At 47.6% G+C, this 25683-nt stretch overlaps 1 protein-coding gene across 1 annotated transcript in view; it reads left to right on the forward strand.

Moving 5' to 3' along the window:
* Window positions 1-2755: 2755 nt before the first annotated feature.
* Window positions 2756-25683, forward strand: part of MIPEP (mitochondrial intermediate peptidase) — a 155024-nt gene continuing 132096 nt past the window's right edge. The window contains exons 1-7 of the mRNA XM_057532957.1: window positions 2756-3010; window positions 5856-6029; window positions 9044-9132; window positions 11546-11632; window positions 19147-19210; window positions 23217-23399; window positions 23940-24096. Of these exons, the coding sequence (XP_057388940.1) occupies window positions 2873-3010; window positions 5856-6029; window positions 9044-9132; window positions 11546-11632; window positions 19147-19210; window positions 23217-23399; window positions 23940-24096 (892 nt within the window). The 5' untranslated portion in view covers window positions 2756-2872. The remainder of the gene's footprint in view (window positions 3011-5855; window positions 6030-9043; window positions 9133-11545; window positions 11633-19146; window positions 19211-23216; window positions 23400-23939; window positions 24097-25683) is intronic.

Genomic DNA, 25683 nt, shown 5'->3' on the forward strand with positions numbered 1-25683 from the left:
CGTGTGATGATGTATCTCCCATCTGAATTCCTGAGGACATTACAGGGAAAGAAAAGGAAGTGTTTATTCCATGTGTGACTAATCAGAGTCTGGGCTGGTGACAATGGCGCAGCCCAGGAACCTGCAGGGCACTCTGCTTGCTTTCTATCTTGGGTTTTCATCACCATTCAACTCAACAAACAGTTGTTAGTAAACTGTTTGCCAAACTTGACTCTGTTTTAGTTTCCCTCCATATCCACAGTTCCGTATCTGCAGATTCAACCAACCATGGTTGGAAAATATTTGAAAAAAAAAAAAATCAGGAAGTTCCAAAAAGCAAAACTTGAATTTGCCAACCTGGAAACTGCTGACATAGCATTTACACTGTACTAGGTAATTTAAGTAATCTAGAGGGGAACTGCCCGGTGGTCCAGCGAATAATCCCCTCCTAAAATTCTGGAAGCGTTAACTATGCTTATGTTAACTCCATACACTTTCCCATTAGCTGAGAGCAACTAATAAAGAAGCAAGAGGAGACAAGCCCGGTGCATATTCAACCGACAGCATCTTCCAGACCACAGCCTGGGACTCTGACGGACTTACGGCCATTCTCTCCACATGTCAACCAAGTCAGCGCAGTTCTGACAATATCTTCATTCCTTGGGAGAATGGGAATTTTCTGAATTATCATTATAAGCAGTCAGCACGGCTATAGATGAAAAGGTGAAAAATTACTTGGTTTTGGAAAACTTTGGATATATGTGGAAATCATTTCTGTTTATAGGTATTTTTTTGGCTTTCCTTAATGTATGTTTCTTCTAGAACAGAGCCAGGAGTCGGGTGAAGCATGTGAGACACCCCAAGTCCCCCACTTGCCTTGGTGCCCTAACGTTGGCCCAGCTGTAGGGACTGATCATTTTCTTTATTGAGCCAGAGTGTCCTTATGCTTTGGCTTCTTTCAATTGCAATAAGCCAAGCTGTTTTTCCCCAGTGTTAAGTCTGGTGTTGTTATGGACCAAACAATACGTGTACTAACTCCCTTCTATTTAGGGTCAGAACTTTATAGGTGAGATAGGCATAAAGGAAAAAAGTACAATTTATGACCAGAACATTGGATACAAGCTTTCGTAAAATTCTTTTTTTTTTTGCAGGGCAAATGTAGAAGATGAAATGTTAAAACATGTTATAAAGAACTTCAAAAGGATAAAGTTGATTGGGGAGGTGTCTGATCTGCCATTTGGAATTCTCTCTCATCTGCTGTCTGTGGATCTGGTCTGCAGTTTTTACAAGTCTAACAACGCCAGGCTCCCTGAGACACAAGACACCTCGTTAACGTAGCACAAGTCAGCATTCTTTGAGGGTGTTTTTACGCTTCACTGTTTGCATTAAAAATGGTTAGGAACCATTCTGGGCTAAAGAAAAGCTCTCAGATTTGAAACTCCTTTTAAAAAATATGATAAAGTAAGTAGTTTTGTCACACATATTGATGAATATTTTTACATGGCAGATTTGACATCTGTGTAAGGGCCTGCCGTGCAAGGCCTGCGATGTGGGGTGGCCGCCCCAAGGACCAACCAGTCACAGACGATGCGGTATGAATCACCACGGAGTTAGGACTCTGGGGATTTTAAATAATTTGGAATCTTTGATGAAAAAGTCAGCAGAAGATGAAATCACGACTTACCATATGTAGACGAACAAACGCAGAATTTACAGTTAAGCTGTAGAGACTTGTGTAAGCGCACCCTGGCACTTGCCTTTACTAAATTTTCATTGTTCTCTATCTTTTTATCACTGGGGCTTTTTCTCCCCACCAGGCTACACTGAAAACAAACTCCATTTAACAGTAAATTGTTGTGAGGACGGAAAGGGGCGGGTTAGAAGCCCGCCCCAGTTGGCCCTCGCTTCTGGCTCTCTGGAACTTCAGAGAAGGTTCCGGGGCTGCTCACACCCAACAGGTGTTCACAGGAGCAGACTCTACAGCAGGCCCACGCATTCAGGTGAGATACAAGGTTCCGGTGAGATACAAGGTTCCGTCGGCGCTGGTCCTTGGTACAGGGACACGAAGCATCCTTCGGCACGGCACGCAATGCCCTGCGCGCCGGGCGCTGGGGAACTGGATCCGGGGCGTCCGGTTCCGCCCGAAGCCGAGGCCCAGCAGCAGGTTCCCCGCCCGCCCACGCCAGCCTCCGCGCTGTCCTCCAACAGGGTCATCCTCACGGGCCGTCCAGGGGATGCTCCGAGCGCTGCACAGCCTCCGCTCGCGGACACCGGGAGGGCGCCCCCCCGCCCCACCCCTCACCCTCTCCACCGCTGCCCTCCCGCCCCCGTACTCCCTCCGTCGGTGACTGCAGTTTGTCAGATTCCACCCCCCAACAAGCTGCGTTGTCGATTATGTTATCGATCACTGCGAGTTTACAGTCGATGGATGGAGGTCCACCGACAGCTCTGACTGCAGGGCTGGGACGTGCGGGCGCAGTGCCTTGCGTCTCGCACCCTCCTGGAGCGGAGGGCGACGGGTCTCGGTTCAGGGTGCCGGGCAGCGGTCGGCCTGCCGCCCACGCGTGTTTCCGGCAGCGGGTGCGAGGCTGGGCCCCCCGCACACCCTGCCACCCGCCCGGCCACGTGGGAGGGCGGGGCATCCTGCGGTTCCCCCTCCAGGCGCGCGGGGGCGCTAGAGGCGGCGGCCCGGGAAAGCGGCGGGCGACGCTCTGGCCCTGGGGACGCCGACGTGCGCTGGCCCCACGGCTTAGTGCCCTTCCCGGAAGCGCGGGGTCACGTGGCAGGCGGGCGCTGCCGTGGAGACGCGGCGCGCTCTCCGGCGGGGCTGCGGGCCGGGTTCTGGAGTCCGGTTTCGCGGGCCTTCGCGGCGCGGAGCGGCTGCAGCGGCGCGATGCTGTGCGCCCGGCGGCTGGGCGGCTTCGGGGCCGGGCTCCGGGTCCGGTGGGTCAGCACCAGCTGGTCCCCGGTGGGCGCCGCCTTCAACGTCCAGCCCCAGGGACGCCGCCTGGACCTGTTCGGCGAGCGCCGGGTGAGCGGCCCGCGGGGCCCGAGCGGGGTCGTCGGGGTCCGGGCGGCGAGCCCGCCTCGCGCGGGAGGGAGGTGTCGTTTGCCCGGGGTGACTTTGCGGGCGGCCCCCGCTCTGAGGGGCAGGTGCCGGGGGGCGGGGCGGCCCCAGGTGCTGGTCCAGCACCTGCCCAGCGAGGGCCCCAGGTGCAGTGGGCCTGAGCGTGTCCCCCGCACTCCCAGCCCTGCAGCTCAGACCCGGCCCCGGTGAGGCGCGGGCCGCGCCGTGAGCTCACCTACGGTCTCGGTGTCTTGATGCCAGGACCCGCTTCTGTCAATTAGTGTAATTAGTTTTTCCATTGGTACCCGAAGTGCGGTCATTAATACTTTCCCAAGCTTTTCGGTTTTGTTTCTTTTCCTTTAAAACACCGAGTTGGAGAAGAGTCTGTTGTCCTCTAAGGCGGTGCAGCCCATCACGTAGATTTTTCCCGCAGAAAATCACTGACTTCTTGTGTTGTTCCTAGTTTGTGTATCCACGCGGCCCGCTCGGTGTCTGGCATTCAGTAGACACTCATTGTTTTTTTCTTTTTTAAAATTTATTTTATTGAAGTAGAGTTGATTTACAATGTTGTGTTAATTTCTGCTGTACAGCGAAGTGACTGTTATACACATATACATCCCTTTTCGTATTCTTTTCCATTATGGTTTAGCCCAGGATATTGCATATAGTTCCCTGTGCTCTACAGTAGGACCTTGTTGTTTATTCATCCTGTATATAATAGTTTGCATCTGCTAATCCCAAACTCCCAATCCTTCCCTCCTCCACCGCCCACCTCCTGAAACTCATTATTGAATGAATGAATGAATTAAAGGTGAAAGGAAGGAAAGCTTGGAAGGGATTTACCTGTGCCTGCTTTACTTTGCATTTATGGATTTTGCTCACTTTTGCACGGTTACTTTTATTTTTGCCTTTTAAATTTTTTCATTATTTCTACTATTGCCTTTCTTGGAAAGATGAGTCTGGGATATAATTACAGTGAGCCTAATAATGTGAGTTTTTCTTATTTAACTCCCAAATTTCTTTGTTTTAAAATTATTTTTGAATGAAATTTGCTACACCAACTTCCATGGGGGTAAATAACGTTGGTATTGACATAACTGGTGTGAGAACGAGCACAGCCTGTGGGTACTGAGCAAAAAGACGTGAGGGGTAAGCTTGGTTATGGGTGGATGAAATAGATCTAATTTTAGCTTTATTAATTTTTCTTTTGTACATCTTAATTTTAGGTGCTGATATCAGATTTTCAAATACGTGAATTGGTTTTTGATTAAAAAAAGAAACCCAAAGGCTTATGTAGTTTTCTAATTATTACCATAACTTGGTAGGCTGAGATTTAGAATTCCCAAGAGGAGTGTGGGGAGGTGTGCTGAGAAGTGAAAATAAAGTCTGTAATTGAATCATACTAAATCATTGTAAAAACCAACTATATTTTTGTTCCTAATTCTGCTCTGCCGCTGCCTGTCTTTATTTTCTCCAACTTGTTAATATATTTTGAAAAGAAGTTAACAACTTCGTGCATTCCTTCTTGCAGAAACAGTGGGCCTTGTCAGGCCTGAAAGCTTTGCCTCTTGGTATTTCCCGCAATTGACGTGTTAAGCATCTCTTGATACAAAGCTGTCTACACAGTGGTCTGGCCCTGTTAATTTGCCTCATTCATGAGTTCCCACCTGTGTTAGGCCCTGCGTTGGGCAGCTGGTTAAAATGGCGAAGAGCGGGGTTCCTAGTTCTCGGGGCTGGCCTCCTGCGGAGACAAGACTTTCCAATGCCAGTTGCAGTCCGCGAGTGTGGAGAACATGTGGGCTTTAGGGGTGCTTGGAGTGAGTTCAGGTTGCGGCTTTCCCACTGTTCGCTAGTGACCACAGACATGTTCGTTTAACCTCTGAAAGTGTTACCTTATCTGTAAAAAGGAGATTGATAGTTTGTGCTCTAGGATTGTGTGATTTACATGAGAGAACCTATGTAAAGTACATGGTACACTTTTGGCATGCTGTGGGTGTGTAATAAGTGTTTGTGGTTTTTGTCTGCCTTCCTGGGCGTCATAACAAGTGCGATCTAACCGGTACAAGAAGATGGTCCTTCCTTCCCATTAGATTAGTGATTTTTATCTTTATCAAGGTGTTGAAATGCTTTTGGAAGGTATAAAATTTGCTGCCAGTTTCCGCCTATGACTTGGTTTAGCCTGTTTACTGAATCTTCCTAAAATATATATGTGCTCAGAAATCAACTCACCGTCCCTATTTTATACTTTGTGGAGTGCTTGATGCTGTGCCCTGGACCTCAGTCAGTGCCGGGCAGGGTCCTGAGAACCTACTAACCTCGTTCCTGTGTCCGTGCTGTGAGACGCAGCACATATTGTCATCCCTTCATGCCTGATGAAGAAATTAGGCCGAGGAGGAGAGAGAACTCGACCAGGGTCACACAGCTGATAGTGGTTACAGCTGACATCTGTTAAATGCTTTCTGTGTGCCAGGCACTAAGATGTTTTTTTTAAAAAGTGTATCGTTTAATCCTTGCCACTTTGTGAGTTAGGTTCTGTGGTAGTAGCAGAGCTGGATTTTGAACCCATATCATTCTACTTTTGTTTTTTATAAAATAATTAAAAATTGAAGAAAAATTACATTCTAAAACATTTTTAGTGTCATATGTGGAATGTCGCGGGGAATGTGAAAGCGATACCTGTGATGACAGGTGTCACCATGATATGAAATATCAACGAAAACCAAGATTTTGTTTATGAAGAAAGTATTTGTATTGAGTACCCCCAGGTCATGTTTTTAGTTATCAATGGGAACTGTTCTTTGGGTTTCAGGGCCTGTTTGGAGTTCCTGAGCTCAGCGCCCCAGAAGGATTTCGTGTCGCCCAGGAGAAGGCCTTGAGGAAAACGGAGCAACTGGTGGGCCGCGTGTGCTCCGCGCCGCCCGGGCCCCAGACCGTGCTCATCTTTGACGAGCTCTCGGACTCCTTGTGCAGGGTGGCCGACTTGGTAAGACGCCGGGCGTGGGCCGCAGACCACCTCTCACTTTTGCAAGTTAAGCTCAGTGTGTTAGGTTCAGTACTGGATGGTAAAGTTAGGAATGTTTGAGAGCTCTTGGGTGTAATCTGTTAAAGTGAAGTGTGCTGTTGAATGGGAAGAACGTGTAGGAAAGGTCAGATTTAGTATTCGTATTTTAACACGTATATTTAATAAAGCAGATATGTAATATGTAATGGAAGAATGATTACGCACATGGCAAAGATTCTTCATGTGACAGAGGTTCTTCATTTATGAAAATGTCTACCAAAATTCTAGTAGAACATTTATCTGTACCTTTACAATAAAATTAATCTTATAAAAAACTAGTTTTTATAAGCCTTTTCAGGAATGTCTTTTCTGATCGAAAATAAGGTTTTGACATCAAACTGATTGTATCAAAGGCGTCTTTTCCCCATGTTTTGAAGTTGAGATAGAAGTGCCCGCAGGTCTCTCCGCCAGCTGAGACGCCCGCGGCCGAGGTGGAAGCGGGATTCCCCTCTCAGCCCAGGGCGGCCGCGACATTGTAGTGGCATGCCAGTCCCCAGTCGTGGTCACGCCTGCTCCTGTCTGCACAGCTCTTGCTTCACGTTCACTCTGCACGCAGCCCCACCCTGGCCGGGCACTGGGAGTGTGGCCACGAGTGAGACAGACACAGACTCCGACCTCGTGGAGCTTATGTTCTGGTGCTGGCTGTCTCGTAGCTCTTATTGGCACTGGACCCAGGTAAGAGCTTCACCTGGATTGACTGATTGAACCTTCTGGGCATGTCTCCACCTGTCGTCGACGAGGAAAGAAAGGCACTAAGAGGTTACGTTCCCCGGCCCGTGAGTGGTGGAGCTGGGCTTCACGTCCGGGCAGTCTGGCCGCAGAGGCCTTGCTCCCCACGCTTCCAGGGCTGCCGCCGCCCGGGCCGGATGGAACCTTACCTGGCGTGGCAGGAAGGTCGCCTCCCATCTTGTGAGAAAGTGTTTATTTTCACAATTATTGGGCAGTAAAATCGACTTCTCCTAAGGGATGGTGCAGGTCTGTGAACGTGGACTCTGTGTGCACGTAGCCGCCCCACGGTCAGAATGTGTAACTCTTCCATCACCCCCAGAACACTCCCTGTGCCTCGCGCCCACCTCGCCTCTCGCCTCTGGCAACCTCTCACCTGTTCTCCATCCCCGTAGTTTGTCCTTTCTTAAGTGTCAGCTAAGTGGAATCATACTTCCCGATTGAGGCTGACTTTCTTCACCAGAGTGGCAGCTCCCCGTCTGTGCTTTCCTTCTTCGAGAGCCTTCTCGCTCTCAGCTTCTGCGCTGAGCCAGTAACACTTCCGCTGTCCTAGACGCACTGCTGTAAGTTTCCCAGTTGTCAAGAGATCGGCAGAGTATCCATCCTGAACGGCTTTCCTGAGGGCGAAGTGAGCTGTGCCGCGGGCTCCGGCAGTCAGCTCTTGCTTTTTCTGGGTTTGGGTTCTGTCCCTCCAGGATGTGCTCAGCGAGGGCTCGTCTTGTTGGGGGATGTGGGAGACGTACTGTCAGAAAAGAGGTTTTGAACAGTCTCTGCTTAACGGTGCCACTGAAATCTGAAAGGAAAGCGCCGGTCAGCAGATTTCACTTATTTGTAATCGAGTATTGGCTTTTGCGGTCAGAAATCCCAGAACTTACTGGGTGTTTGTTGTCTTAGCTTCTGTCTTAATTAACTGGTGTTCTAGCATTTTTTCCACATTTCTACTTCAGCTCTTCACAAAAAGATTTTAACTTCTCTGCCCCATAGCTTGCCCTATTTTTGAAGTTTTTTATATTTATGAAGTTTGATAATATCTCATTCAAAAAGACTAGGATGTGATTTATACATGTAAAATCTTTGGGTCAAAAAGCTCAAAGAATCTTCTTCCTTTTTTGAATTTTTAAGATTTTACCCACTAGTGAGATCAATACCATATAAGGCATGAGTTTTATAAACTGGTCATTTTGTTTTGTTTTTCTTTCTTAATACAGTCCCCGTGGACCTGTATTATTTTCCTCACCGCTACCACAAACGAGTTTTAAAACGTATGCTGGTGTTTTGAATTTTAATATTGATTGTAAATTGTGCACCATGCAGATGAGTAATTTATATAGCATCTTTTAAAGTTTACACAGCTCACTTTTCAGGTGCCTTAGTGCAGATGTTATCCTACTGTTACGTCAAATGTTGTATCAAACTATGGATTTATATGTTTCTACATTAAAAACTATTTGATAATAAAATTAGGACATATTACTTTGTGGTGGTTTTATTTCACGTTATAGCCATACATGTTGTCTTCATGAGAATGAAGAAAATATGCAGTATTTTGTAGTTTCCCTGCATTTCTCTTTTGCAGTGTACTGCAGTTAACATGAAAACTAAAATCTAGAGATTTTATGAGATTTCATTAAAAAAAATTAAAAAGGGGATTCTGGCTTAAATTCTAAGGCCAGAATAGCAGCTCTAGCCCCGAGCCAGGTAGGCAGCAGCTGGGGATCCCTGTTTACTTAAAGGCAGTCCTTGTCCTCTGCACGAAGGCTGGAATGCAGTTAACGCAGCCCTGAGAGGACGCCAGGTGTGAGTGTTAACTGGAAGCGCCTCCAAGCGACGTTCCTTGGAGCCAGGTAGGAACACTTAGGTAGAAAGCTCCGGATTATTTGAAGCGAGAGTCTGCTCTTTTGAATGATAGAAGTAGGAAGAATTCACTTGGTTTTTACATTTGCAGGAGGGAGACTTCTCTAAAATAAAGTCAGTAAAAGTATTTTGGAATGTGTTTGGAAATGAAACGGACTTGGTTCCCGGGAATAACAGAATTAATGAGCGTTCAGGAAGAAGCTGCTCCTCCCGCCGGTTTAGGAAAGTTCCAGTAACGGAAATGCTGGGTCAAGCCAAATGGCACATTTTAAAGCTCAGGTTTTCATTTTCGCCCTCAGGCCCTGGAAACAAGCTTCCCATCAAACGCCCTTTTGCTTTTGTCTCCCCTCCCTTAGGCCGATTTTGTGAAAATCGCTCACCCCGAGGCGGCATTCAGGGAGGCCGCGGAGGAAGCTTGCCGGAGCATTGGCGCCATGGTGGAGACGTACGTCTGCCCCTCCTCCCGGACCGTGCTGGGCCGCGGGGCCCCCCGCGTCTGTGCCCCAGGTCGTCTGTCTGCGGGGCTTGTCCCTGCCCGGCGGGGGATGGGGCGTGGGGTTGGCGTGTGAGCCGCACGGCTGCCCCGGCCTGACTCTGGGCCGCCTCCCTGTCTGCTGTCCCTCAGTTTCCTCACTGGTCACGGGGGTGGTGGAGTGGTCCGCGTCTCAGGGCTGCTGGGAGGAGGATGAGACGGTAAATGCAAAGGGCTTGTGATGCTGGGGGCGCGCGGCGGACGCCCGGGGTCCTCGTTCTCCTCGTTGAAGGGGTCTTCAGCGTCTCGGGGGCAGCGCGAGCTGGCAGATGGCCGTGCGGTGGAATCTATGTCGCCCTGGAGCTGTGGCCGCAGGGCGAGAGGCCAGTGTGGTCACCCCTGCCTGGTGGCCTTGCGGTCCCCTTGGGGCTGGGATTGGGGGCATCTGGGCACATCGTAAAGGCAGTCTGGGAGCTGCGGCAGGCGCAGGCTGGGGTGAAGTCGGTCACTTGAAAGGGATTTGGAGTAAATGCAAGCATGCTGGTCAGAGTAATGGGGAGGGGGCAGGGCGCCCACCAGGACGGGGGATCAGCCAGTGCGGGCGCCCGGCCCCCCGGCTGGAAAGACCTCGGGACCTGTGTCTCCCGGCCCAGCGGAGGCCCCTCCGTCCCCCGGGGCTCGCGTGGGGTGTACGGCTGCTGCTGGCCGGTCCCCGTGGCAGCGTTTGCCTTTTTGGGACGGTGCGTGCGAAATTCGGCTCCTTGAACGGGTAAGCTGGTCCCTGCAGACTCCAGACCCCAGCATGCTGGAGGCGCTGGAGCCGAGGGCTGCTGGGGAGGTGAGCGAGAGCCCCGGGCCCCTGCCCAGGGCCTGCGTGCTGCGTCAGCAGACCTGGGCTCCTGGTTCCGGGGGGGGACAGCGGACGCAACGGTCGGTAGAGAGGTGGTGTCGGAGTCTCGGCCCGCGGTCCCCCCTTGGCCGTGGAGCGCAGCTCAGCCCTTTGCTGGGACCGGGCCCTGCCCCCCGGTGGGGCGTGGGTGCTGCCGAGGGACCTGGCCGTCGTCCCCGGACAGAGCCCAGAGCCTTGCCCTCCGCCCTCCCGGGCGCTGGCTCCTTCTCCCCCGTAGCCTGGGCCGCACCCTAACTGCCCAGGGCAGCTTTGAATAGGATGCCTTCCGGTGCCGAGGAGAATCGACTGACTTTCCAGGGGTGGAAAAGCAAGCATAAAACTGGACGTATTTGTTTAGAATTAATGCCAAACGTAGACTAGAATACAGACTTTATCTCAGAGTCCTGCAACGTAGGACATGACGTGGGAGATGTGCTCAAACCTCGAACGTGGGTCTGGCCGGCCACCTTGGAACGGCTGCCCTTGGACGTGGGCGGCCGGGGGCCGAGCAGCCAGAGGAGGCGGCCGTGCTCGCTGACCTTCTCCAGTTCCTGGGGCTGAGGCCGAGCCTGCCCCCTTGCTGAGCGTTTCTCGGCGCCCGGGGCTGCCTTGGTCCCTCAGGTTCAGGGTGGCCCGTGAGCACCGTGACGACAGAGGCCCCTCGGTTCGTATGAACCTGCAGGGGTTTGATTGTGAGCTGCCCGGGGAACCTGACCGCCTGCGAGCCCCCGAGTGGACCTGGCAGGCGGCGCTCAGCCCTTGCCCTTCCCCGAGGCACCGTGTGGCCCTGAGGGCGCCGGGCCTCTGGTGCTCTCGGGAGAGGCACTCGGAGCTGTCGGTGGTGGTGCCGCGGGCGGGTGGGCAGTGCTGGGTGGGCCGGGCCCGAGTGCAGCCGCGGACTGTAGCCGCCGCCTCTGGGAGTGGGGGCCGTGCCCAGCGTCTCGCTGAACCCTGGGGGCCGCCAAGGGTCTCACCCTTTCGGACCGAGGGCACGGTAGCCGGGGCCCACGTGGCTGCAGGGTGCGGCTCCGAAGCCTGTGCCCTCCAGCTGTCCCCGCTGTGGACCCGCCGCTCCCCCGGGGGAGCTGAGGCAGCCCAGGCCCGGCGCCCAGTCAGGACTACGGGTCTTTGCGTCTGACCCTCCCCGCCCGTCCCCGCTCCTCTCCTGTTAGAGAAGCCATGGTCCTCGGCACGTTGCTGACACGCTGGTTCTCGATGGAAGTGGGGTCACGTCCTGTCTGCCCTTCTGTCCCCAGCTGTGGACTGTGGCTTTAAGTTTGTGCTTTTACTTTCCGGGACAGTTAGTACTAACACACTTCCCGTCCCTCACTAGCTGCGGTTATGCCATTCCTGGTCCAAAGGAAGAAACAAAACAATACCCCAAACCTTTGGCCTCTGGCCATGTGGAGGCTGGAACTTGACACCATTCTCTTCACGTAAAGCAAAAAAACAAGGTACTAGAAAATCATTTAATTTTTTTATTTGTAATTTTTCTAGGTTGAACACAAATGTGGAATTATATCAAAGTCTGCAAAAACTATTAGCTGATAAAAAACTTGTGGATTCCCTTGATCCAGAAACCAGGTACTGCTTCCTTTGCTTTCATTGCGGTTGTGACTGTGGAGCTGAGCTTGAAAGCCGTCCCCTCGGCGTCCCTGCGCTCACGGCCCCTCTGTCCGGACAGTTTCTCCCCAGGCGGCGAGCCCCGCACCCTCCTCGGACGCCACTCAGACGGTGTCTCCTCCGAGAGCTCTGTGCCTGTCTCACCCCGGCCTCCTGCCCAGCTCCGCTTCTCTCAGTCCTCCCGCTCCCAGCCTTCTCTCCTCTGCCTGTTTGTCGGCTCAGCTTCCCCACCCACTGGACGGGAAGCTCCTCGAGGGCAGGGCCTGGTCTGATTTGTTCACTGCTGCATCTCAGCACCCCACAGCCTCGGCCTGCAGCAGGGCCCTCTCCAGGGAACGGATTCCTGTGAGCAGTTGACGGTTCCATTTAGCTGCATTCCTAAAGTTCCGTCATTGCTGCAGCAGGAGCCGAAAGCAGAGTGGTTTTGTTTACTGGTGGATGTCAAGATCCTTGAAATGGTTGGCTTTGGTTCATACCATATATGATTCTGAATTGAAAAGACCTCATTCTAACTCAGTACACAAATATATTTGATACAGGACTGTGGATATCGTATTTCTTTGCTCAGATTTATTTGTTTATAAAACGTGGTAGAGTTTGTCGTTAACCCGCCTATATGTTATTTGTGTCATGGCACAGAGACGAATGTCTTTTCCTGCCTTCTTGCATTTGTTTATCTCCTTTTTCTTTATGGGGTGCTTTCTTGGCCCCGTCTGCTTCCTCCTCTCTTGTCTGTCTCCGTACGTGGCCTGTGACCCCAAGTGAAGCCCTGCCCGCAGGGATCAGTCAGTGGTGGTGTCTCATGTTGATCTGGTGTAGGAATGACCACGCCGTGTGAGAAGCAGGGAGGGGTTGTCTTCACCTGTCTGCCTGTAAGCGGTTACCTGTGCTCCTGTTTCAGTTCATTGATCCTGACGCTCAGGATATGGGTAAAGCTGGCTGTACAATCACAGCAATGGGTCTTATTATAATTTTAGGTTTGAGCATTATTACCTTCGTTAGCAAAATGAGTAAAAGTTGAATGCCTGCTAATTGTGCTGGATTTATACTGAGCTGCTGCTGACAATGAGTAACAACAGGTTGTTCATGATCTGACTTTACTACAGATTTGCTTTCCCATATTTAATGTATAAAAATGGAAGTAGACTGGCAGACCATTTGAGGTACAAAGGACTTGTGCTAATTGGACATGTACCACATTTCTAGATGTTACTAAGATGCCAATAGGATTTTTATTTTTATTTTAAAAAGTATTTATTTTTTATTTATTTCTGGCTGCATTGGGTCTTTGTTGCTGCGCGTGGGCGTTTCTCTAGTTGCAGCGAGCGGGGGCTACTCTTCGTTGCGGTTCACGGGCTTCTCATTGTGGTGGCTTCTCTTGTTGCGGAGCACGGGCTCTAGGCATGTGGGCTTCAGTAGTTGTGGCACGTGGGCTCAGTAGTTGCGGCGGGCGGGCTCTAGAGTGCAGGCTCAGTAGTTGTGGCGCACGGGCTTAGTTGCTCTGCGGCACGTGGGATCTTCCCGGACCAGGGCTCGAACCTGTGTCCCCTGCATTGGCAGGCAGATTCTTAACCACTGTGCCACCAGAGAAGCCCAGGATTTTTAAAATAACAGAATGATAAACACATAGGGAAAAATAATCTGGGTAGAAGATCAATATTCTGGAAATGAAAGGTTACGTGTGAGTGGAAGGAAACAAGAATTGGAAGTGATAATTATCAAACTGTCATGGCACTTGTATATCATCAGGAGTGTTGACTGGAACCCAGGAAGCACCTTGCATATGGTGAAGGAGAAGTCAATGGCCAAAACAAAGTATTAGAGATTTAATACATTACTTTGTCATGAGAAGATGACATATAGAAGAAATGCCATCATCATCATATTCTTAGGTGCATTCCTCGGAATACTAGTTTTGTGAGATATTAGAAAGTATTCCCAGAAGGGTCCCATTGATCAGTAAGTTTGGAAATCAGACATATTAATGCATTTTCCTCTCTTGGAGAATTTCAGTATATTAGAGTCTCTGGGAAGCCCAGCCATAAAGAAACCTGTTTCACTTAGGGTTTTCCAGAACCATCAAGAGCTTTCTTGTTTGCAAAGAATATAACAAACACACTCCAGAAAATATAATGGAGGGAAAGTCCCAGTCACAAGAGCAGCAAAAGCTGTGATACAGCTTGGAGTACACTCAGGAGGGCAAAGTGCAGAACCTCCACAGACCCCCCACCCCCCCGCAAGGCATGAAAGATGATATTTAAATGGAGAAACATGGTGTATTCTTAGATTAGAAGAACAAAACTCAGTGGTCTCTACTGGTCTGTAAGTTTGATGTTATCCATCCTACATCTAAAGATTTTTCTTGTTGTTATTTAAAATGATTTTGAAGTCATAAACAGTAAATATACCAGAATAGGCAGGAAAGATCTGGTAAAGAAAAAAGGCTACAGAGGGATTTGTACCAGATAGTAAGACATATTATAAAAATACTGTATTTAAAAGAGCATTAAGAGCATTATACTTCGGCCAGAAGGTCAATGAGAGAATAGAGAAATTTCAGACACAGATACAAATGTCTGTGTGACTGTATTTAACACAGGATAGAAGTATCATTTCTCATCAGTAGGGAAAGGCTTGGTTTTCAGTAGATGATGTTAGGCCAATGGAAAAGTAAATTAATTTAAGATTTAAATATCTTTTAAAAAGAAATCCTAAAAGTATTGATAACTTGGAATGTGGAAGGTCTTTCTTCAGAGGATACCAAAATCAGAGCACAAAAGGGGAGATTGATTTGATCATATACAAATTGCAAGCTTTGGTCTGGCAGAGCCCTTCCACATTCAGAGTCAGAATAAACATGGGACAGATGTTACTTACATGATAAAGGTTAATATAGTTATTATGTTTAGAGGTGTTACAAATTACCAAAAAAGAAAAAAAGCGAACCCTCTTAGAGAAAAATGGGTAAAGGATTCTTTTCCTGAAACTCTTATTTCACAAAGTAAGGAATGGCAACATATGGCTGTTGAACGTGTAACAGTGTGTCGTGTGACACTGGTACTAAGTGGGATGTCATGGCTGGAGATGGGTCTCCAGAGTTAGAGGCCTTGGCTGGATATTGGTTCCCCAGCTCTCCAGGCCTTAGTTTTCTCCTCTGCGCCACCAGGGAAGCCCTAAAAGCCATGTTTTTGAAGAATATTTAAAGATACAGAGAACTGTTCAATGTTTGTGATATAATTTTACAAGAAAAAGCAAGATACAAAAGTCTGTGTAGCTGTATCCCAGCAGGAGTCCTGGTGTAACACGTTGAAAGTGGATTGGATAGAAGCTGGGGGATGTGGTATCAGCCACAGTTGGTTGCCGTGGAGATAGTATCTTCACGAGACCAAAGATGCACCTCAGACTGTGCTTCTGAGGGTAAGGGTCTTGTTGGGTGTCCCCCCAGACCACCTAGCCTGGCCCCCGGGGACAGTGGCTGTTTCAGAGCCCAGGAATCAAGTTACTGCTCCTTAAGTCCATGCAGAAAGTCAGCGAACTTTTTCAAGGACCTACTGTGTGCTGGGCACCAAGCTGCTTTCTGGAACCTACCTTATTTAATGAAGCGTGTTCTTCATAGCCTTAAGAGAAAGAAGAAAGAAAAAGTCGTATGTTGGAAGGAAATACAAGAATTTTAATAGTGGTTATCTTTGGTAGGATTAGTGATTTTAGTTTTTTCATGCATTTCTACAGTAAAGCTGTTACATGATAAACCTGTGTTATGTAACACGATAAAATTATATTACCCAGTAAATTCCCACCCCTAGTTGATCCCCCCGCCGTCTTTCTTTTCTCTTATTAGAACAAACAGAAACCACCTTTGCTGGAAGAGAGGAGGGGTGTGTTCTAGGTTGACTGTTGAGGATGGGAGATGGATGGGAGACAGAGATGACGAGGACAGTCCGGGGCTTGAGTGGAGCCCTTTACATTATTTAAGAAAGAAGGTCTGTTGAAGTTTCAGAAATTTAGAAGAACTTTAATTCTGTTCATTCAGTATATTGGCACAGTAATCAGGAAGATGAATATATCCATTATAAAAAGTCAAGAAGAGCAGGAGAATAGATCAAATATTTGGATAACTTAATTCCAGAAAAAAGTAGTTTTAAAAAAATACTACTGGGACTTCCCTGGTGGTGCAGTGGTTAAGAATGCACCTGCCAATGCAGGGGACGCGGGTTCGAGCCCTGGTCCGGGAAGATCCCACATGCCACGGAGCAGCTAAGCCCGTGCGCCACAACTACTGAGTCTGTGCTCTAGAGCCCACATGCCGCAACTACTGAGCCCGTGTGCCACAACTACTGAAGCCCAAGCGCCTAGAGCCCGTGCTCTGCAACAAGAGAAGCCACTGCAGTGAGAAGCCTGTGCACTGCGACGAAGAGTAGCCCCTGCTCACCGCAACTAGAGAAAGCCCACATGCAGCAACGAAGACCCAATGCAGCCAAAAAAAAACCCAAAACAAACAAAGAAAAAAACTAATGAAAGCAAGGAGTGTTACACTTGAGCTCGGTTCCCAGCATGCAGCAGGGTTAAGAAGGAAGAAAACAGTTCTCCTTAGCCCAGAGATTCCACTTCCGGTACAGCATCAGAGAATTTACTGTTCTAAGTGGCTGCCAACTAGTTGGAAGCAAAACTGAAAATCTCATGCAGAAAGCCTTTGAAAAACTGTCCAAGTATAAACTGTTTTATGTTTTTAATTATTGGGATTTGGATGGAGTTGAGATAGTCATCACGGTGGCATTCACGGGTTTGCACTCTGTGAATAAAAGAATAAGCTCCTACATGAACTGCTAATCTTAATTGTTATTCATGTTCTGCAATACCTATACTGGCTTATTTCAACGTTGGTTGAAGCTGGGTTTTGTTCCCTCTTTGTCTGCTATGCTTCAGCTTCCCATAAAGCATTTATAACCCAGCAGTGAAGTCTCCTGCCACATGACTTGGCATCATACGGCCTCAACACAACCATTAAAAAATTTCTGTGTTTGCCCAACATTTAAGCTTGTGGAGTGGAAATCATGAATGCTATTGGAGCCCGTAGCAGAGGCCCCAGATTTGGTCGGAGGTGGGGGACAGTGTTTAGAGACCTCACCGTGGCAGATAGGGTGTCTCACGACGCAAGGACTTCTGACATGAGGAGGGCCTTCCTGCAGGGTGGCGGACTTGGGGCACGGTGGCCCGTTCAGCATGGTAGCAGTGTGTCCTGGACTAGGATGACGGTGGTAGAGAAGTTTAGAGGGCTTAATTTGGCTGATTGCCCTCCCACCCCCCAGTAAACAGTTACTATTTGCTGAGCTGTTTCCATATGCCAGTAAATTTGTGATATGCAATTATACATGACTTACATTTTAGTAATACTGACAGAAGCGCTGTGAGGTACACCTCTGCTTCCTGGTCCCCCAATGTTTATCAGTCACATCTACTTACAAGTGATGGTAGATCATTGTCTCCTGGGCATCAGGGACCATGTTTCCACCCTAATAGATCTGAAGAGCTGTGTGTCCCAGCCCATGCCTTTGTGGCCCAGCATGGTAATGTCTTGTTTCCAGGTCACACAGGTTTTTCTTTCATTTAGTATGTTACGAGTTCAGTATTTTTTTTTTTTAAAGAATAGGTGGATGCTTTCCTTTTTTAAAAATTTGTTTATTTTATTTATTTATTTTTGACCACGTTGGGTCTTTGTTGCTGCGCACGGGCTTTCTCTAGTTGTGGCAAGCGGGGGCTGCTCTTCTTTGTGGTGCGCGGGCTTCTCATTGAGGTGGCTTCTCTTGTTGTGGAGCACAGGCTCTAGGCGTGCGGGGTTCAGTAGTTGTGGCATGCGGGCTCAGTAGTTGTGGCTCACGGACTCTAGAGCGCAGGTTCAGTAGTTGTGGCACGTGGGCTTAGTTGCTCCACGGCATGTAGGATCTTCCTGGACCAGGGATCGAACCTGTGTCCCCTGCGTTGGCAGGCAGATTCATAACCACTGCGCCACCAGGGAAGCCCACGAGTTCGGTATTTTGATTCCCCTGGTCCCTAATGGGAAAGTAAATCATCTTAAATTAGCTTATAACTAAAAAGGGAAAGATGGGGACTTCACTGGTGGTGCAGTGGTTAAGAATCCGCCTGCCTGTGCAGGGAACACAAGTTCGATCCCTGGTCCAGGAAGATCCCACATGCAATGGAGCAACTAAGCCCGTGCACCACAGCTACTGAGTCTGCGAGCCACAGGTACTGAGCCCGCGCACCTAGAGCCCGTGCTCCACAACAAGAGAAGCCACTGCAATGAGAAGCACGCGCACTTCAACGATGAGTAGCCCCCTGTTTGCCGCAACTAGAGAAGCCCACGCGCAGCAGTGAAGACCCAATGAGGCCAAAAATAAATTAATTAATCAAAAAAAAATAAAAAGGGAAAGATGAACTTGTAAGTATAAAATATTACAGGAGAAAATTACTGAAAAGTTGCCCTTTGCTTTAGATGTTATCCAGGATACTTTATGTTCTGCTGTTGTTTTTTTTATTGCTGCTAATACTTGACATTAGGATGAAATTGTTACATTAAGGAAAGGTTAGGAAAATTAGGGCCTATTGTGAAGTTTGCAGATGCACTTTACCATCATTCACAACTGGATTTCTACAAAGCACACTGGTACTCATTCTTGAAATAGGCATCTTCCCTCCTAAGTCTAAGCAAACTTAGCCCAAGGGGGAGAGGATGGTGGCTTGAAGCTGATGAAGAGTCTGCTTTTTGATAGCAGGAGTAAAAGGTGATGTTTGAGATACTGCTGACCTGTTGAAGGGTATTGCTGATGGTCTTTGAACTCCCTAAGCACTTTATTTGTACCCCTGTTAGGAAACTTATTATTTCTTTTGCCTTGTGTTCGTTCATTGAAACAGTACTTATCCCCGTCTGGGCCACGCCTCATGGGTGAGCAGAGTATCGTTCTGTTCAGTACACGTGCTGAGTAGGAAATGTGTTACAGTTATGCATGCACACCTTCATGCAGAGTTCAGGCAGCATGTGTGTGTCCCACAAGGACTTAATTTGGTGCGTTGTGTATGGTTTGCAGCAGATATTCTTGAAGGAAAGACAGTTGAAAAGATGTCCATTTTTTCCTTTCTAGAAAAAAGCAGAAAATTTGGCCTTGTTGGAGTAATTGTCATTCATTGTCAGTTTAAGGCTTGTTGTATAGTTAGCACGGTGTATCTGATACCAAATCATCCATAGGACAGCTTAAAACCCAGTCAGTCAGCCAGCTGTTTTGCCTGACTTCTAAGATGTTAAGCTTCTGGTTTCAAGCAAACAAACTGTGTGTGTGTGTGTGTGTGTGTGTGTGTGTGTGTGTGGAAACATCTGGCTTTTGGGCAGTAAGGTTGAAAAAGATGGATTTATTTTGCAAAAAACTGATTTTTGTTCATAATTATTATTACCTGTTCTAACCTGGCACCTATTTTATTTACAGGCGAGTGGCCGAACTGTTTATGTTTGATTTTGAAATCAGTGGAATCCATCTAGACAGAGAAAAGGTAACTTTGTTTTTTGGCTCCTCTTGTTTTACTGATATCTAGTTGGTATATTGTTGATGCGGTTCTTGTATGTTGCTTGAATTTCCATATTATAAAGACACCTAGGTCGTTCATGTTATGAAATTCTTCTGTAAGTTGTATTTGAACATAGCGCTCTCTGGAGGTTGGCCTGTCACCCAAGATAATTCAGAGTTAAGAAATGACTTGAGACAGTTGGGGCGTTTTAGGTGTCATGGAAGTGGGATGAGATGGGCCGTAACAGGAAGGCCAGCTAGTGAGTAGGAAAGCTGGCACTGTTGAAGATTAGGGTCTGGTTGCAGAAGTACATGAAGTATTGTTGAGACCCAGTGCAGGTGTGTTTGTTGATGTAATACCTATCTTGGACAGACCCCCATAGTTTCATTCTGAAAGCAGTAAGCATGGGTTATACAGTGTTGAAACTGGGATGAGAGGGGCCTTCTTTGTCCAGACCCCTCATTTTACAGGTGTGGGAACAAGGCAAAGTGATCTGTTCAAGTTCCCATCCTTTGTCCTCAGGATCTCTCACCCTGGCCACTGCTCTTCTAGAACATGACATCCCAATGAATGCTTATTCACTTCAGTATTAAGCTCAGGGCTGGAAGAATGGGATGGCTCAACCAGCACCCAAAGAGCTGCCTGCTCCAGTGTCTCACCCTGCCTGCCTGCAGCCTAGACTGTTACGGTGCTGCTTTCTTTTTTAGATAAATATGTTTCTCCTGATAAATATACGATAAAGCCACTTACCTATTAACAGAGTTTGGTTTATCAAAGTGTCTTGGAAAGTAGAAGGCAGGGTATTGAGAATACGTGTCACATACATAGATGCTATCATTTTGGTTGGTGCTGAGCGTGAGTAATTCTGAGGCCGCTCACATGTCTGTGTGCTTATGTGGCCTTAAGGGCTCAGCACGTGACTCCTGGCCTAACCCAGCAGTCTCCAAGGCTGATAGGCTCTACTGCAAACTCAGATTGCCTGAAATGGACACATTTGCCCCTTTCCAGACCAGTTTGTTATTAATACTTCTCTGTACCAATAATGCCACCATTCTCTGAGTCACCCAAATACAATTTTGGAGTCAGTTTGCATTTTTTCCATTCTCAGTGCTCTCACATCTCAGTGACCAAGTCCTTGGATTGTTTCTGTAGGGCTTCACTTGCATCTGTCTGCATCCCCAAAACAATTCACCTTGATCCTTATCACCAAATACCTGGGCCATCCTAAAAGCCATTGTCTTCCTACACCCATTATAAGTAACAGTGATTAAGCATTTGCTCTTTAAATCACATATTTCTCATCAGATCTTCATAACAGCTTTGAGGCTGGTACTACTACTATTCCTGTTGCATGGGTGAAGACGCTGAGGCACCTAGAGGTCATGTGATTTCCCCAAGGTCACGAGCTTGTAGGTGGAGGAGGCTATTACATAAGCCAAGCCGACTCCAGGGCCTGCTCAGCTGCCCTGCCTGCAGGCCTTCTGGCGGTCAGTCTAACCTGTCTGTGACCATTGGCGTACTTTCCTTAAAGCGCTGATTCAATTGTTACACTCCACCCAGAACCTTCCAGTGCCTTCCCATTGCCTATTGAAAGAGTATAAATGGCAATTAATACGTAGAATCCCCAGCTCTCCCTGCCCCTACCCCCGTGTTACTCAATGGCACTGCCCTCCATGCTCTGGTCCTCTGTCCCCTCTGGGCTTGCCTGTCTGAAATCCCCATTAAGCCTTCATCTTCAGGCCATGGTGTCTGCAAAGCTGTTCTCAACCCCCCAGGTGGAATTTTGTATTCATCCAAACTCACATTTTACTTATTTCACACATATGGCATTTATCTTTAGGTTGTTATTACCGCGTTGCTTATCTAAATCACAGGTCTCTCAAGGACAGGGAGTGTGGGTTCTCGTTTTTCATGCGCAGGAGTTTTAGACTCAATAAAATAATGAATGTGTGAGAATCATAGCGATGTTCATTAACATTAATCAGATTCAATATTTTCATGAGGAAGTTTGCTATTAGAGAATCTGGGAGAATAGTTTTATTATTTTGTAGAATCTTCATGAAAGATGTTTTTGAAACTTTATTAAAAAGTAACATGTCAGGTCAAGGTCAGCTTCACCAGCACTGACTTTGCTGCTTTTATCTAATGTGTGTTCTTAATAGGACAGCTGCCCCTCCTAGCAGGTAACTCCCTGCGAGCCCACCCACATTGAAGACGCAGTAACGTAAACCTGCTGAACTCCCGTGTTGTCACTTCAGTGTCTGTTGTCAGAGGTGCTCCACTAGGACAGGGGGCAAGGGAGACATAGCACACTTTAAGAGAGCTTGAAATGAAGCCACTAACATAACCTACAAACCGTAAAGGCCTACGTTCTTTCTGTATTCTTTCCAGGTTATTCCTTACTTACATTTTAGGGTCTCGTGAATATAATTAAAAATTAAAGGAAGTGTGTTCTTCAGCAATCATTTAATAAATACAACAATTTCATAGAATTCTTAGAGCTCTGAGTACCGCATGTTTAATTATGTCCAAATGATGAAATGATATACTTAGCAGGCTGTTGGTGAAGTCGGGAAATAAACAGTTTTTATTTTTCCAGGGATTGTAACAGGTGATAAACTCTTTGAAATAACTAATTTTATCACTTTTTTTTTGTTTTTTTTAAGTAGTAAAAGCTTTGCGGAAAGTTTTTGGAACTATAGTATAATTTCCAGATGTCTTTCTTTTTTGTTATTCCACTGGTCACCATTAGGGGGTGACAAATGGCCATATCAGAAACAAAATAGGCAAAGAGAAGGCTGGATGATAAAGATGTAGGAGTATCTGAAAACTTATTTTTCCTATGAAGTTTGAATTTTCTGTATTGAAATTTTTTGTTATTAAAATACACTAAGTTTTTTCCAGCAGCTTATCAAGGGTACATCTGCATCATACATAGTTATCTTTTAAAAAATACTAGTGCTGCCGAATCATTTTTTAGGGTCATAGCGTAGCTTAGAACCTGTTAATAGCTATCGACTCCCTTGCCGGGAAGTTTGCCTGTGATTTCACCTGAAGCCTGTCCTGAGCCCAGGTCCGGATGCCTGTGTAGTTTTCCTGTAACAAGTGCCTGAAAATACACCCCTTGTCCCCAGGAGGACCTGACCAGTTATGTGGACCTCAGTTTTAAGTTTCATCCCAAACATTTGTGGTGCCCCTTTGATGGCACAGGTTTTCTCAGGAGATGGTGTCCTAGGGGTGTGACTGACGAGAAAACCCACCCCATTCTGTCACTGTCACTGACGGCCTGAGGCCTGAGGGTGCCAGCCGTGGGGCTGGGGGATGCGGTCCTGCCCCAGCAGCCCCGACTCCAGCCCTCCTCACCTCTCTGCTGCTGTGCTGCTGTAACCCCGCAAGTGGGTGCCCAGCAGAGCTTCGGAAGTGCCCCTTCGCTGCACTTCAGCGAAGAACTGCGTTAATTATACCTTCCTTCCCCTGCCCTTGTACCTGATCTTTTAAGACTGAGAATATTTTCTAATCTGCCCTTCAAATACTTCATGTTTTTAGTCTCAAAATACTTCTAAGTATCATATCAAATAGATTCAACTACTCCCTGGCTCACTTAACTAAGAGGTTTTCAGGGCCAGGGGAGGACCTGTACTTCCCAATATTGTTAATTTCACAGATGCGTTGTATAACCCAGACTTCAAATAGAACTCTAGAAGTTACATACGTCTTAAAGCCTAGAAGCACTAAAAAACCATAAGGATAACTTTTTGGTCAGGATATTAAATATCTGTCAAAAGTAGAGTTAACATTTGTATTACATTACTGTGTATTAAACATTTATGATACAAATTATATTCAGTATTCATTTTATCACATAATATATTTAGTATCTTATTAAATTATAATTCAGCTATATATGTTGATTTGCTGTCTTCATAGATTACCTATTAAGTTAGTTGTGAAATATTACTTAAATAACTTTTATTACTGCCCCCACGTGCAGCGTAAAAGAGCGGTGGACCTGAACGTTAAAATCCTGGATCTGAGCAGCGCGTTTCTCATGGGAACCCACTTTCCCAGCAGGATTGAGAAGCATCTCCTGCCGGAACACATTCGGCATCACTTCGAGCTGGCCGGGGACCACGTGCTGGTGGATGGTCTGCGTGCAGAAGTGCCGGATGACTTGGTACGTGTGCTCCATCCTCCGTGCAGTTTGGTCCCCGTACCGGGGCCACGTCTGTTGTGACCCCCAAATTTAGTGATAAGATAGTCACACCTTTAAAAATACGTTAGTGTCACTGAGCGCTAAAAATTGAACTGGGGGTGATTAATTCTGTAAATGCTTTGAATAATGAAAATGGTTTGATTACTCCTGTATCATAAAGGGCTCCTCATTTTCAAAGTATGATGAACAGCAGCAGTGATGGCCATTCTAGGGGCTCAGACTTTAATGCAGGTAGTTTGCACGTCACCTGGTTAAAGGTGCTTCGTGGCACGTGTGTTGGCTAAAATTTGTGCCACCCTGCCCCATAGTAGAGAACCCAGTCGAGTATGATGTGTCTCCCATACCAGTGATGAATCCAGAAGCTTTATTCACCTGGTGGAGACCATTATTCTAAAGCGTTGCTCGCCTGCAGAACAAAGTGGGGGAGGTACCCTATGTTATTATGGTGTAGGACTTTGTACCGTGTACGGATGTCTTTTACCTTTCACTTTCTAAACATAGGTGCGAGAAGCCGCTTATAAAATTTTTCTTTATCCCAATGCTGGTCAATTGAAATGTTTAGAAGAATTGCTCAGCAACAGAGATCTTCTGGCAAAGTTAGTGGGATATTCTACATATTCCCACAGAGCTCTCCAAGGAACAATGGCTAAAAATCCAGGTAAGCCTGTTTATCCAACTTTAAGGACAAAGTAGGGTTTTTATGAAGCTGAACTTATGATTTTAAATAGCTATAAATTACTGTTCTATTTTTCGTATAGTCAGAGACCAGTTACTGAGATTTCTGCTTCTTTATTAGGAAGAAGTTTTATTAATTTATTTTATTTTTGGCTGTGTTGAGTCTTCGTTTCTGTGCGAGGGCTTTCTCTAGTTGTGGCAAGCGGGGACCACTCTTCATCACGGTGCGCGGGCCTGTCACTATCGCGGCCTCTCTTGTTGCGGAGCACAGGCTCCAGACACGCAGGCTCAGTAGTTGTGGCTCACGGGCCCACTTGCTCCGCGGCATGTGGGATCTTCCCAGACCAGGGCTCAAACCCGTGTCCCCTGCATTGGCAGGCAGATTGTCAACCACCGCGCCACCAGGGAAGCTCGGAAGAAGTTTTAAATAGAGCTAATAGTTTGGAATGTATTCTGCCCAACCTATGTATTTTATGTGCGCATTGAGAGCACATCATACTTAAAATTTCACTGATGGTGATTTGAATTGTTTTCATTTTAACTCAGCTGGTTTCTGTGCTGAGCCTGACCAGATTGGTTAGAATTAGTGTCAGAGAGAATATTTCTGCTGAAGTCAAGGTTCAGGGTAGGCCGGGTCATGTAAAAACCCCTCCTTTCAGGGAGAAGAGGGCTGCTTTGCAAAGTTGGTGCTGGGGCGGGCCTGGGGGGAGCCTCTCTCCTGGGTTTGCTCCGTTCAGTTCTCTATGATTTATGATGTATAAGGGAAAATGTTTTGCAATGAAAACGATACAAATGTATATAGCATATCGTTCAAAGGTGTGTAGTAAATTACAGTTACATTTTAGGCACTGAGTCCAGGGTAGGGTGGCCTCGGTGGTGGGGCTGTTCAGACCCAGGTGTATCTTAGGGGTTGGGTTTGCATGCCTCGGTGACGGGCCGAGTGGGAGGGGCAGACGGCCGTGGACACCCGGGGTCTCTGGCCGTGCGTCGGGACAGACGTGCCGATCGTGGGGTCGGGGGACACTGGGAGGGGCTCTGCGGGAAGGGTCACCCTTGGCTCTGTGCTGTCTCTGTCCCTCCCGTGTTCCCTGCGGTGTCCGTAGCTCCTCGGAGGTCTTCTTGAACCCACCCCGCCTTGTTTCTTTCTCTCTTGTGCACGCCGTCCCCTTGGCCTGGCCTCACTCCCGCTGGTCAGCCGTGGGCACGTCTCCCTCACTCGAGGCCTGCTTGCTGCCTGCGTGTCTGTCTGTCAAAATCCTATCCAGGGTGTCAGGGCTGGGCTTCCGCCGCCCCCTCCATGAAGCCTGTTAAAACGTTTCCACGTCCCTTGTACTCCTTCGTCCCTGAACTCTTAGAACACTTAAAATTTGTGTTATATATTTTAGCTCCCAAACAGGTATTCTGTCCCCTCGGGTGCTTTTCTGTAGTCACTGTTGTCACCACGTTGTTATAACGACGTCTTAGTATTTTATACTATATGTAATAGTTATATAATGCCTACTCTGGGCCATTTTTTCCTTTCATTCCTCTATAGCCGTGCGAGATAGATGGTTGTATCCACTTCACGGAT

The sequence above is a fragment of the Balaenoptera acutorostrata genome, chromosome 18 (assembly GCF_949987535.1).
Source record: "Balaenoptera acutorostrata chromosome 18, mBalAcu1.1, whole genome shotgun sequence".
NCBI lineage: Eukaryota > Metazoa > Chordata > Mammalia > Artiodactyla > Balaenopteridae > Balaenoptera > Balaenoptera acutorostrata.